We start from the raw sequence: 15,673 nt of genomic DNA, 5'->3' as shown, positions 1-15,673 counted from the left end.
TTTTTGTACACCCTATCACTTAAATTTTAGAGCCATGATATAATTTTTGTCGAGCCTTCGACTTTAGTCGAAAAAGCGAGACTAAGCGATCCTACATTCCATCCTCGGTGTCTGTGGCAGCATCCACAAAAATTCACTCTGTGGTTAAAGTTTTTGAAATTTTAAAACCTTTCTTTGACTATCCTGAATTTGTACCACACTTAGAAAGAAGCTTGTTTATGATCATAAAATGGTATCCAAAAGAAAATTTTGTAAAAATAAAATTCCATTTTTTCCGTATTTTACCTATAAATGGACTTAGTTTTTTCTGATGGGAAATATTACATTCACTCTGTGGTTAAAGTTTTTAAAATTTTTATAACTTTTTTTAAACTATCCTAGGTTGGTAGCAAACTTGGACAGAAGCTTGTTTATAATTATAAGATAGAATCTAGAAGTAAATATTGTAAAAAATAAATCCATTTTTCTGTATTTTACTTTTAATTGGACTTAGATTTTCTGCGAGGAAACAACACATTCACTCTGTGGTTAAACTTTTTAAAATTTTAAGAACTTTCTTGTGCTATTTTGGATTTGTTCCAAACTCAAAAGCTTGTTTATGATCAAAAGCTAGTATCTAGATGGACATTTTGTATTACTATCAGTCTGCAGTTAAAGTTTTTAAACATTTATTAGATTCATAAACTATCCTGGATTTTTACCAAACTTGAACAGAGGCTTCTTACAATCAAAAGATAGTATCAACAGGAATATTTTATTGATTTATTTCTTCATTTTTGTTGAGCCTGCAATTAACAAAAAGAGTAGGCGAGACACTGGGTTCCACGGAACCTTTACAATTTTTTTTATATTTTCAATGGCTTCCCATTTGTTTATTAATCTTTTCTTTAACAGTTGTTATACAATTTGGTGTATTTGAAATTGACAATGGAAATGGGGAATATGTCAAAGAGACAATATTAATCTGTTCTAAAGATATGTCTGGTAGTTAAAGTCAATGCATATGGGGAAAAATATTGGCTAAGTAATGGACTGGAAGACAAGTGATGGACTGGAAGACAAGTAATGGACTGGAAGACCATTATTTAATAGGAATACAATAATAAAGATTGTGATCAGATAACATATTTTCTATTACAAGAAAGTTCACATACACTTGTTTTAAAGTAAAACTTAGCAATTTAGGAATATAATTTTAAGTTTCATATGATTTCCAAGAAGCAATGCTTCAGCCAGTTATTTCATAAATAATTTTAAAAAATGCAAGGCTCTGCACTATCAGCTTCCCACATATATATATGACAAGGTTGTGACTCAATGGTGGTTGGTGGAGGAAGCCAGCAAAAATCATGACATTTGGTATAAAGACTGAAGTCCTTGTCAATTGTTGATTTCCAACTCACAACCTCAGTGTTTATAGGCTGGTGAAACAGTCGTTTGACTTCTTAGACCACTAAGGGGATGACCATTTGATATTCTGGGGGGGCCAGGAGGATTTGTTTTTGATCGGTTATTTATTTTTGAAACTAAGAGGACAGATTATTCATTTTCTGCACTATTGAAGCAAGATTTTTCATCTTCATTAAAGCAAGGGACTGATTATTCATTTTCACAACTATATTTTTGATATTCGAAAACATACAATTTTTTAAATGTTTTGTTTATAAATAATACATATAGTATAGTCAAGTCATTATGTAACATTTAATTAGATTAACCATCCCCCTCTACAGAAATGAATCTTTTAAATTCCCAACTGCATATACACATAGTATTAAGTTTAGTTATAACTAGGCACTTTTAAATGTTTTGGCAAACCTACTACGCCGAGCGGAGCTAGGCAAAATTTTTTTGGAAGGGTTTTGGAGCCACTGAAGGCACAAGAAGCTATAGAACAAATGATGCAAAATCATGCTTTCTGGGTGTTCGGAAGATCCTTTCATAATCTGAAAATGAAGTTTTGTTTTAATAATTTTTTGATAATATTTTGGTCTCAAAGCAAAATGTATAAATTCAGTGTAAGACTGAAGTTTCTAGGGAAAACATCAAAAGACCAATGTGCATGATAAAGCAAAAATGGAATTCACATAGTTAAGCCTGTGGCTGCTGTTTTTTTTTTTTAAACTCATGATCAAGTTCATAACAAAATTACTAGATTACAAAAGGAATGCAACACTAACAGAATACAGAAGGGCAATCAATGAACAAAAGACAAATAAATAAGAAACATTGATCCCGAAAAATCAGGGCTATAAGTCTGAGGGAAAACAGAACTTTCTTCTTGCAAGGCCGTGAACACAATTTGATATGGAGACAAGCGTTTGGTTTTGAAATTTCCTACATGGAGTTACGGCCCTGTTAAAATAAAGGTGAGGTAAGGTTTCCTGAGACAATATACTTCAAGTTAAATGAAACCAATTTTCAGACATTTCAAGTATATTTAAATAATATTTATACTTTTGTTATTAAAAAATTTGGGAAGTGTTTCCCGATTTTTTTTGGGAAAAAAGATGAATTTATGAAGAATCTGGTGCCATCTCATACTTTCGATTAGACCTGCTGAGTTATTTATTTTCTATACATTGCAAGTCAGGTAATTTATTTTCAAACTACCACAGAACAAACCATTTATTTTTGTGATTATCAAGGCTGAGTTATCTATTTTCAAAATCCTCCTGGCCCCCCCCCCCCCCAGAATATCAAATGGTCGTCCCCTAAGTCACAATGTCTTCCTTGCTGCTAAATGAAAAGAAGACTTTATGAATTTAATGTGTCTGAGGTGCTTTTCTGAATTTACATAAACCAGGAATGTTCAAATCCAGAAATTTATAAAATACAAGCATATATTAATATCCAAACACATGAGGAGCTACAAAAAGGTATACTACTCTAAGAAGTGGATATGCATCCTTTACAGATAATAATTAAGTGTCCTGTAGTCCACACAAACACATTTAGTTTGAATTTCTGTCAATACAAAATTGAATTGATACTATGAATAGAATGTATATTGCACTCAGTAAAAATCATGTTTGCTTCTAAGTTCATTAGTAGCATAATTTGGTGCTTGGTTTTTTTTCGGCACTTTATTAGTTGAGTGAATTTACAAAAATAGATTTATAAATATGATCAAGTTTTGTTCGTCTTTAGACACAAAAAAAAACACACTTCAATGTGTCCTTTATTTTAAATTGTGTCCTCTTGATGTATATGCATTTGTGTTAAGTAATAAGCACTACCAAATGAATTGTGTCCAGAAAACAAAATATGCGGAGGTATGTGTATGGACCAAAACAAATTGTACTAGTATACTTATATTTATTTACATACAGTAAAGACTAATATAGGTGTTTCTTGCATGTAGAGAGTTGTCTCATTGGCACTCATGCCACATCTTATTAATATTTACTCTGAAGAAATTTCAAAGGGAAACTTATGGCATGACATTCAAAAACAGTAAATATTTAAAGAAACACTAAATAATATTGGTGGTTTCAACAGGAAATCAACAAAAAAAAAACGATTCTAATTGAATTGTGTGAAAAATTACATTTTGGAACAGAACAGATATCGATCAACACTTTTGTTCCCTGCATTGATGTAGATTTCTTGTACATTAAAAACAGTTAATGTGTAGAAATAATATTCCTGTAGCCTATAAGTTTTAAATGGAGCAGTTTATTTATCATTTTTAGTGTCCAGGCTTTTATAAATATCGTTTTTAAGCAAATGTTTAGATAAATAAACTATTGTGTCCTCTGAGTTTCCAGAGAAAAACTATTTAAGAAGTTTTTAAGGAATACTTATGAGGAATGACATTTGAAACAGAAACTATCTTTACAGTTTCTACATGAAACGCTTTATGTGGAAGTATGCAAGGCAAACTCATTTGAGGAAATGACATTTACAATAATTTGAAATTACGTTTTATGCTGTTTCCTATGAAAACCCCTCATTTAGAAGTTTAGATGGGATACATTTTATATCCTATTCAGAGGTTTCAAAGATAAATTATGTGGAAATGATGCTTGGGAATAAAAATGTGACAAACAAAGAGAAAAACAATCAAAATAATGTACAAAACACAACACATAGAAAACTAAATATTGAACAACACAAACATCAAGGAAATATTCCATTTAGTAGAAACTTTGTGGAGTGAGACCCTAGTTTCAATCAGTGTTTAAATTTTTTATTCATTAATAGCTTGGAACATTATCGCAAAATTGGACTCGTGTAAGGCAAAGCATGAAAAACAAGTTGGTCCTTTAACCCTGTACATGCTGATTCTCTCCTTGAAGGAGTCGGTGAGACTCACCCGCAACCATGATATGTGACAGGGTGTTCCTAAGGACCATACCATTTAATGGTAGATCATTTATTAGTATATAAACAAAAAAAGGAATCATCCCTAGACTGTAATTGCCTGTTGCACTCCAGATGTTACAACAGCTGGCTTAGATGACATGCCCTCGTAATCCATGTTGATGAACTGTCTCTTCCATGATCGTTTTTTCCTGAAACCAAACTGATGGTCGACTAGTATGTTATTATCCCCTATAGGTGGTTAATGATTTGGCTGTAAATGACGTTCTCTACAACTTTACAACAAACTGATCTGGCTGTGATGTTACACTGTTGTTTCAAGTGAAGATGTAGGTTGGCGGCTATTAAAACGTTTAAACCATCTGCAAATGCAGCTGTCGTCAGTCAGTAACCTGATGTCTAGTGGTGTGGTTCATTAGTGTCTCTCGTTTTTTATATACATTAGACCCGTTGGTTTTTCTGTTTGAATAGTTTACACTAGACATGTTATGGACCCTTTATAAATTGCTGTTCGGTATTGGCTCCATGTTGAAGGTAATACTTTGTATATTTGCACTTTTACCATATATTCTTATATCTATGATGTCAGTGATACATGACTATAGTTGGAAGCCTTTGATTTATCTCCTTTTTTATATATTGAAGTGACGATTGCTAGCTTCCAGTCTGGGACTGTTCATTGATCAATCGCATGATGTCTTGAACAGTATGGTTAAAGTTGGAGTGATCACTGTCGCTCGGCTGTAGTCTTTAGGAACATGGTTGATATTTTGTCTGTACCACTAGCTTTGTGAGGATTCGATCCGTTCAGAAGTTTTAGTATACCATTCTCTCACGTGACTTAATGTGTGATGCTTTGCTTTGTGGTGATTCTCCAAGGTGTGGCATACTATTCCATTTTACTTTGTTGAAGACTATTAAAAATTGGCGGTTCAGCATTTTCGCTTTTTCTGATGGTGTGTAATAATGTGCCCTTGTAGTGGGGTAATACCAGAGTTATCAGGTTTGATTGTTTTGCTTTTGACAATTGGTTGAAGTGATAGATTTCCTTGTTGGTTTTATTGTCTGATACTATGTTATGGACGTTGTTGTTGAAGGTTTCCTGCATGTATCTTTCTTGTTGGACTCTATGGTATCGATCCCAGTCTGCTTTTGTGTTGGATTATCTTTACCTTCTTATGAGCTCCCCTTTTCCCCCTACCATGCTTTTAGATGTTACGGTTGTGACAAGGCTGGCTGTATCTAGCAGATGTGTATGTTGATGGTATATGTTTGTTGATAGTAGTTGTAAAAACAGATTAAAATTCGTTCCACAACGTATTGATTGGTAAGGTTGCTTTTCTTTCTTGTATGGTCTTTGAGTATTGTTCAAGGTCGCTGAACATGCATTCGGTATATTTGCTTTCGAACAAATGTGTATGAGTCTTCTTACTAGTCGTCGTCGTTTTGAAGTTACTTTGATGACTATGAGATGATGTCGTAATCGCTTAGCCAAGGTAGTGGTGTACGATTTCTTGCAAAATGCACTGTTATGGCTGCACCCTCGCGATATGGTGCAGTGGTATGGTGTTTGCTCCCGTCTTATTTCTCTTTTTGCATTTAACTGTGTAATTCTTATGTGAAAGTCCACAAAAGAAAGTTTGAATTTAACGAACTAGTCAAATGTTGACTTCCCCTCACCAGTACCGTTCAGATTTTATTTCCTTTATATTGGTTTTATTTAAGTCATCTTAACACTATCACAACAGTCAGATATTGTCTCTCTTCCGGGAAATATCTTTTAACAGTGAGCACTTCATTTTTGTAATAAACTATTCAATTTAAAGTTGGCATATAAATGTTTGTCCAAATTTTCCATACTGTGGTGATCCTCCTTTGATTGATTGATTGTTGATGTATGGTTGATTGATTGATTGATTGATTGTCATTGTTATTATGATTTCTATATTAAACTTCCTTTTTATAATAGTACGTAATTCATGTCTTTATTCAAAAGCACAGTCATCACATTACTTGTTTAGTACAGAACCCTTTTCTGAGCAATATATCATCAGATATGATTCAATGACCTGATGGTTGGACAAGATTGGCGATGGTTGGACGACAATGGTTGAACATGACGCCGGATCCTGGTCGTTATGTCTGTTTACTTTTATGATGTTCAGATATTTTAGAATCTTAATTTCAGTATTTAAAATGATTTATAGAATCTATTTACCAAAAAAATACAGATAGCAATGGTGGCCTTGAGATATTATTTACTGAGTAGATATAGTGCTATCTGTCAAAAAAGATTAATTTGAATGATTCGTATACTGGTTTGTATTACTGTTGACATTCAGTTTTTGTCACGTACATGACACAAAACCTTGACTTTGTCAAACTAACACTAAAGTTGTTTCGGTCAGTTTGTTTTCATCCATTAGCATGGAAGCGTGTTTGTAATGCATATAAATATTTTACTGAACACTTCGTTAATGCACTCTATCATCAGTCCTTATTGTCTGTCTTAGTCACTTCAAAAGAGTTTAACTTATAACACTAAGTGTTAGCTTTCTTTGACAACTTTAGCTGTATATGCTACCACATTTTCCTTTTAAACAATATCTCTAAATCAAGAAGCTGCAAAAAACCTATAAAATGACAGATTGGGTAAGACTGGCATAAATATTTACGTGCTGTTTTCGAGACGTTGCATCTAAAGCGACTGCCGTTGGTGAAGGTAGCGAATTTCTTTGCACTCGATTGATGACGTTCGAGTTCAGACAGAGAGCTTTCGAACAATATGCTGTAGAAATGGACGCTATTTTGCCGGATTACATGAAACATTACAATCGTGGAATACTAATAATCAGAAGGAGATGTATCGTATCAATGGGACTTGGTACTTTGTTTTTATATATATAATCCAAAGAAGTAGAAATCGGAAATTGTACGAAGAGTGTATTTTAGACATCACCAAATTGATAAACCATTACTTTGTCTGACTATTTAAAATTAAAGTAAGGTTTCTCAGGACAAAGGAAAGAGAACGTTGCTATCAACATGATCAATTGAAAATTAAAATCAACACTTCAAAAATATTACAGACGTTAGAGTTGATGCAGTTATTTATCACTATATCTATAATATGTTTCTGATTATCATCATGTTCAACATGGACAAATTATTTAAAGTTTTGGATTGTTAAAAAGCAGTTCATAATAGGTCTAGTTCTTTGCTTAAATCTGCAAAATTTGAGACAGTTAGGCAAAAAAACTGGCTGAGACAGTGTAAAAGAATATAGAAAATAATGATTTGCATTAAACACATTGATTTATCAAATACCAAATGTCTGTATTTGTTTTACTTAAATTGTCAACGAAGCCATTAAAGGGGAGACCACTCAAATAGATTTTTTTAAATAAAGGATTGATATATGTTTATTTCAAAGTTAGCAAGACAACACGGTCGGTCCCGCCATATCTCTTCTAGCTTGAAAACTGAGTAGTATGGTGACCCATACTTTTTATTATATGAAAAAAATAGATAAATAAAATCTGGCAGTGTATACAAAGTAAATGCTATCTGGGGAAACATATACCAATGATCCACCCGATAACAATACACTGAGCAATATTTGTTGTGATTTCTTCAATTATTTGTTAATTCTGTTATGAAAGTCAATGTTACTATATTGGTATATATATATATATCTTGAGTTTTGGATCTATATAATATTCTGTTTTATTGTTTGTATATATAATTATGCCAGATCATGAGATATAAACCATTTATTATGTGGAGATAAATAGATATTTTGTTCACAGTGCAAATAAATATTTCCTAATAGATTTGTATGCAAATCTGAAAGAAATCTCTATTTCATTAATCAATTCATTTATTTAGACACAAGTTGCTCAGTTGCAAACAATAACAACTGTATTATCCATGTTATCAGAGACAAATGCCTGGTATTAAAAACAGAGCAGAGTGGTGCTCCTAAAAAGGAGATATATGCAGAGCATTCGCATGTGTTCGTTCGGCAATGTCCGTAAAAGGTCCGATTTCGCGGTAAAAACATCATGTCGTCTCATGGCACCAACGATTCTCACAGCAGACGTACACAAGAAGAAATTAACGGGGATGAAATTATAGATGACAATGAAGCTCAAGTCGATCTTTTAGTAAGTAGAACCAAAATTTAAAACCTGAAGTGTTTATTTACAGGGAAGAAATTCACGAAACATGGGTTTCTCTGTTGTGCTCTCAACCATGGAGAACCAAAACAACGTGGCACGTGTTTACATTAAAATAATGCAGTAAAGAATGCCAATACGGAATAATTTATCAAAATTAAAAGTCAAATTGAGTTTTTCTTAATGTCGGTTTTGTGTTTTAAAGAGTTTAGATAGTTGTTATTGGTTTTTTTGTGTATTTTGTTTTGATGTCAAGCTGTTGTCACGATTCCATTCATGAAGAGTAAACAGACCGAAAAGTCATTGCGTCACCCTTGTTTTTTTTTGTTTTTGTTTTTATTGAAAACGCTATTTATCAGTCTGTCAATACTTAAGCTTTGAAATTCCATTGTACTTTCATTGATTGGAGTGTACACAGTATCTGATACATACATGATACAAGTGTGTACAAGCATGTACCTATTGATTGATTGATGACTGTAATCTGATTCCATCTGTCTACACAATCTTACCTACACCAGCAACTTGTTCACCCACATGGTGAGTGTGCTTGGATATTTTTTTTTCTATCACAATCTCACATTTTTATTGAGTATTTTGAATTCCATGAAATTTTGTGAGTTCCTATATGTATTGTGATCCTCCAAATTTGGTTAATACCCTGCTTTGCTTTATTGTTTGAATTAATAAATTAGTAACTTGAAACAAATATTACAGTTTATAACAAAAAAATGTTATAGCATCTTTCAGATAAAATGTCAATGTTGAAGTATGATCAAAGAGGTAAACAAAAACCATGTACTGTACGTGTTATGATTGTCATTACCAATCACAGGCATAGGCGGATCCTGGGGGTCCGGGGTCCCCCTTTTGTGGGAAAAATTTGGTTGATTATATAGGGAATCACTGAAACATGACTGGAGTGCCCCTTATAAAAAGTTATGGATACCACTGACAGGTCATACAATGATTTAAAATGGTGTAAAAATAAACATAAAATCTACTTTTTCAAGCCTTAGTAGTTATGTTTGCCTTTATCTCCAAATTATGGTATAGTTGTTATACATTCAAAATACAACATACACTAATAAACACACAAGTAACAACAAGAGACAATGCATTCAAATTTATAATATTTGAAAGACTATTAAACATTTTTACTTCAATTAAAATTTAATTATACTTGTCTGTCTGAAATTTGATTTCATATACCAATCAAAGAAATAACAAATACAATTTAAAAAGGAAAAAAACATTGTTTACAATATAAATATTACTTGCAATTACATGAATATATATCACAAAAATATATCAATACACATACCAGTATATAACATAGAAAGAAAATTAAATAAGAAACAGATTTTTTCATTGCACAAATGTATGCATTGGCTTGCAAAGTATTTAACAAGGGGGGTACGTTATTTCAATAACATTAGACTTATGTACAAAAATGATTGACATTTATATAGAGTTACTGTTCATGAAATGGCTTGAACACAGATCAACATTCTTATGGCCCATCCATAGCCAATGGGGCATTACGGTTAACCCTTATCCTTCCCTTCGTTTGTTCTTACATCCCTACATCAGTACATTATGTACTTCCCAGAAATGGTTTCTGTTCTCTTACTTTGTTTTGTATTAACTAAATGTTATGAAACTTATCTACAACACTTATTACAACAAATCTCAGATCAAGTACAAATTTTGATAGCATCGATCACTTTTACAGTTCTTGAGTTATGTCTCTTTATTACTTTTTATGCATGGTGACCTATAGTTGTTTTAAATTTCTGTGTCATTTGATCTCTTGTGGAGAATATACATCTGCATTGCAAACAGTCTTATGTGTTTTTATTTTAGTAAAAAGGAAAAAAATCAGAAATACATGTAAGAATGATTTCAATTTTGGTAACAATATTTCAAAATTATTCAGGATGAGAACAGATTAACATTAAATTCGATATCTGTGGACTGGCCTCTTAACATGCATCCTCATATGGGAATCTATATTCAGGTTTTGGTTAAACTGCTGGACAGGAAAAGACCAAATGACCACATTTCTATGTATCACAATCAACCTTTGGGCTAAAGTTTTATTAACGAATATATTGATTATGCAGTGATCGGGAAGGAGGTGCGCCCTGCGCCTATAGCACATATTGACCAGAAATGGTGCATAGAGTGACAAATGTAAGCGCCCACATGGCGCACAATATTTTTCATATCGTTTCTAATCGTTTAGATATTGTCAAATGGAAATCGTCAAATGGATTTCCGATTGTGTTTCGTGCCGCCGTGTGTGTGTACACAACTGTATAATGTTCCTCCAATCATAGGAGCACCTATATATTTTTGGGACGTCTCGGGTGTTTTCCTATGGTAATAGAACCATGCGGTTTAACGTCTCTGGGTGTTTTCCTATGGTAATATAAAACCATGTGGTCTAACTGATAACCCAAAAAACGTAATTAACCATCATTCATGATATAGTTTTTTATAAATGACTTTAAATTTGTGAAATTTGGCTATTACAGACGAGATTTAACTCTAATAATAATCTTTTAATTTAGTTTAGCTTGCTATTATTTCGATTGAAAACCCCCGAAGCCTTTTTATGAATATAGTTTTTGTCTTCATAAAAGGTGCTTAACTGTCCTTGTAATTTTTTGGTCTTTGGCTCGTTTTGACATTTTGTAAACATGACTTCAGCGAATTATTGTCTGGAATAAGTATGGTATCCACGAAGACCCAAATTTAATGTTAAAAAAAAACAACCATGAACATGAACAAGCCAAGGCAACAGTACCAGTTTTAACATTGTAAATACAGGTTATTTTTGATATTGTCCGTTTTGGTTTTGGAAGAAGTTATTGGATATTCAATTTCATTGAAATTACAGAATTACAGGAACAACATTCATGATATTGTTTAAAATCATAAAGGTAAGTACCAACACCACTTTGCCAAAAAATAATGATTTTTATTTTTTTACAGAAGTCAATTCAAATGGCCCACTCATTTGACAACATGGCAGTCTGCACCAAAAACTTTTTCAACTACTAGTCCTAAGACCAATATTCTGACATTTTTCTTATTGGTCCAAACTAAGTTTTTCAAAAACTTACTAGTCCGAATGAAATTTTACTGTCTGGGACATCGGACTAGTAGCTAACCGTGCAGACTGACATGGCCCATTATCTTTTAAAATGGCCCATTGAATTTATTTTTGAGGGGCCCTGGGCCCATAGTGAAAAAAAACTTCCAGATCACTGATTATGTGAAATTAGAATATACTGGAAAAAGTCAAATAAACAAATATTCATTGTCAAATTCCTGTCTGGTGCATTATGCATGTACTTATTCACCGAAAAATTTAAGAGAATATCAGGTTTAAAAACTAATACATGATATTTGTCTCAGAAATATGTACCTAGATCACTCAACTGTAGCTTTGTTTTAATTGCTATCCTTTGTGTACTTTTATACCAGTCGATTCAGTGTTTACTTAAGTCTTAGACCTACATTTGTAAACATATGAAAAACTGGCAGAAAACCTGAATTTTTATTTTTTATTGGAAAATTTGAATAATCAATTGTGATTTGTAACAGCTGTCTGATATATACTGAATATAACATAATAATGTACAGAATTATAATTCTTGGGGGTAAACTTTGGGTCATGTTTGTTTATTTCTGTGTGTGTTAGTAGTGGCCAGTACATAGGGTAGTGATTATTCTTTAAGTCATTGTTAGGCCAAAATAAATAAATTGTATTCCTTCTGATTACATATCTGACATCATTTTGTCCTTTGCTGATACTGTTTTACTGAAAATAAAAACTAGTTAGGAGCTGTTAAAGCCTGTATGTTTTTGTAAAACAAGCAAGAGATTGAGGAATAATAATATGCTATTTACATGTACTAAGCTGTCTTTCAGAGCAGATAGTCATTTTAGTAAGAAACATTTATTTGATTTAGGTTTGAGGTTATTCTATTGAAAAACTTGACAAATTCAATCTGATTATAAAATAAATCTTTGTATGAAATATACAGTTAAATGTCCAAAGATTAGCCTTTTGTGTTTAACTGGACATAAGTCCTATTCACAGTCAAATTTAGAATTTTTTCAGTAATATTTCTATTCAAGCTTGATAATCATCGCTTCATTTTTAGAAAAATGTCATAATAGAAATATATGTATGACGTCTTGACATATATATGCATACAATAATGTCTTATTTTATAATATATACACTATATAAATTACATTTTGTGTTAGGTTGATATGTATTTAAGATGGTATTATTGGGATGACCCCTTTAAAAAGCCCCTCTGCAATTTTAGTCAAGGGTCAATAAATAATCAATACTTATTAATCTTTTATTGAATGCCAGAATGGGAACCTTTTTGATATAATTTTTGGAAGAGTTTCAGCTAAGGTGGAATAATTTTAACATTGCATCATTCTTTGTTTACATCGTTAGTTGAACAGATTCCAGGTTATACAATTTAGTTCGAAAAGTTTATATGTGATGGACTGAAGCAAATGCATGAAATAAGTGGAATAAACTTTATTGTAAACTTTGATTAATGGCAGATTTAAAACAGAATCGTTCAAGAAGTGAGGGACATGTAAAAATTGATAGATTTTACAAAAACGAAAACACTAATCGCAGTATACCTGACATTGCTGCTGGAACTCCTCTAATGGAGGACATTCAAGGTAGTTCCCAAGAAAGCAAGGGTGAGGTAAGGGGAAATAACTTTTAGATGTTCTGGTTGCTGTGTGAAACATTGTATGGAAAGTTCAAGGTCAGAGGAAGTTATTTCTACTAGAATAAATATTGACTAAATTGTGCTGCATAGAAGTTTTCTTTTCTTAAATATGTTGGTGTTAACCAAAGAAAATATTTGAATTCTGTGTAGGTTTCACTTGGTTTGTGCTACCTTTGACCTTCATTGCTTTAAAAGGCTGCATTTTAATTATCCATATGTAAATGTACAAAAATGAATGTATAATAAAGCAAACATAACTCATTAGGGCTGAATGATGTCAAAATGTACGAAATTTAAAATCCTTTTGAAGTTTTCAATGATGAAAAAGACCAGGCAAGGTTTTAATAATTTATGTAATGACAGTCTTCAACTATAGCATCTTCGCTAGCCAAGGGTAACAATCCACTCCCGCTCTCTTCACCCTTGGCAGATTAAGCCAACATTTGTGATATCAATGTTGCGCCATATGCATCTATCAAAAGATTAAAGTCACGCCCATTCCGAACACATTATTCTTGACCAATGGTAGCACTTGAACTCTTCAATTTGGAGGTAAAAACACTGTAGCGTCTAGATTCTACACAGTTGGTAAAGCTGGAAACGAAAATATATACGTCAACATTCATGCATTTGTGCATGAAACATACTCAGGAAGTTCTATTAGTTGATTGAAACATTCAAGTTGTCACTAGATATAGTCGTGTGTTAAGTGATGTAAAGACTTGTTGCGCAATAAACATGTGGCAATTGTTTACAAACACTTTCTACATCTACACGTGATCATTTTATAGGCGCTTTTTGATTGGATGCAGCGAGTTGCTACTGCAACCCATCAAAATCCTTACCTTGTGTCTCCGAAATTTTATCTCAGTCCACCAAGGGTGAAGAGAGCGGGAGTGGATCGTAACCCTTGGCTAGCCAAGATGCAACTCTAGATACTGGGAGTGAAACATATGCAAGGTCCATGCTTTGGACCAGAAACTAAGGAGGATTTGCCCTTTGGCATTTCTTATAAAAATTCTGAGACAATTATGACAAATTTTCAATTAGGGGTTTAGGAGAAGAAGCTGTTTATACAAATGTGTGCTAAAGAATGCAGATATGACAAAGTTCATGTCACCGCAAAATTAACACAGCAATCGAAAATCTGATGAATAAATTAATACTGATGTACAAAAAATATGAAAAGACATGATGTTAGTAAAAGCTTCACAAATTTCAATCTTTATGTTCATGATCAGTTGCAGACTCCCTCCCCCTATTACTATAAACATGTACTGTGTGCTGCAGAGAAATACTAATAGAAAAGACAGCGGTTGCATGTTTAATTCAGGAAAACATTTGAATGTTATACTCCTGTTTCAGTAAAGAATCAAAAGGATTGGAATTAGGAAATGGGGTACAAGTAGACAAGATAGAAACTCATGAACACAATTAAAACGAAATGGACATCTGTCCCATTTCTTTTTTATTTCATAAAACATTTATCTAGTGAAAGAAAACTCCCACATAGTGTACAAACACAAAAAAATCATAAAAAAGACAATAAATGTAATGTTATATGTCAGATATTTGGACAAATACATAATGAGAAAACCTGATGTTTTATGTGGAGGTCTAATTTATAGTATATATGGTTAGACATGTTACACACTCCTGCAGAAAGTAATCAATGAATCCAAAGAAATTCTAACCTTTTCAACCTTTTAAATTCACATAAATCAAACTTTTTTTTGAATTGAAATGTAAAAAGTGTTGTAGTTGTGAACTTTATTTGACCTCTGAGTTCATCTTGTTTAGACTAGAACTTTTTTGGTGAGTAAGATGTTGTAACAATCATGTACCAAAGATGTATCTAATAAAAAGGATTCCATTTTATTTTCATGATATAGGTTTTGGGTCACAGGACTAGCTTAGATAGGTTTTGACTTGCATGTATGACAGTCTCAACTTACATAAAAATATGTAATCTATAATATTAAAATAACGAGGCAATTTGTCAGTAGTCGTGGGGAAAAAACACAAATCAAAGAATTCAACTTTATATATTGCTAATATAGGACAATGGTGTTGATTGAAAACTACACCACTCCAAACTTTTTGTTGTCCACCTAATTACTATTGCCAATAATTAACAAGTTCCGGGTTTAATCCGATACCGATACCAATAGTATATAATAACTTCACCTGTTACCTACTACCTTATCTGCACATTCCTCATCTGACGGGTGCACCACCATACAGTGTATTTAGGATTTTGCTATATACACAGGTTATAACCACAGGGTTGACACTACTAAATTCAATCATTGTCACATTGTTCCCTATTTTAGTATTTTAATCAGTATGAATTTCTAAGATGACAATATGATTACTAAAAATCTGGTC

General features: G+C 32.5%; 1 protein-coding gene across 3 annotated transcripts in view; it reads left to right on the top strand.

The window, feature by feature from the left end:
- Positions 1 to 8,342: 8,342 nt before the first annotated feature.
- Positions 8,343 to 15,673, top strand: part of LOC143082287 (sodium- and chloride-dependent glycine transporter 1-like) — a 52,131-nt gene continuing 44,800 nt past the window's right edge. The window contains exon 1 of one of the 3 annotated variants that reach the window (XM_076257908.1): positions 8,343 to 8,492. In XM_076257908.1, the coding sequence (XP_076114023.1) occupies positions 8,391 to 8,492 (102 nt within the window). In that variant the 5' untranslated portion in view covers positions 8,343 to 8,390. Of the gene's footprint in view, positions 8,493 to 8,886; positions 9,045 to 12,915; positions 13,259 to 15,673 lie in introns of those variants that run through there. The other 2 variants (XM_076257909.1, XM_076257907.1) reach the window with 2 other exon arrangements.

This window comes from Mytilus galloprovincialis, chromosome 7, assembly GCF_965363235.1.
Source record: "Mytilus galloprovincialis chromosome 7, xbMytGall1.hap1.1, whole genome shotgun sequence".
In the NCBI taxonomy this organism is placed as follows: Eukaryota; Metazoa; Mollusca; class Bivalvia; order Mytilida; family Mytilidae; genus Mytilus; species Mytilus galloprovincialis.
Note: the sequence above shows the minus strand (reverse complement) of the source record. Positions and strands in the feature narration are given on the sequence as shown.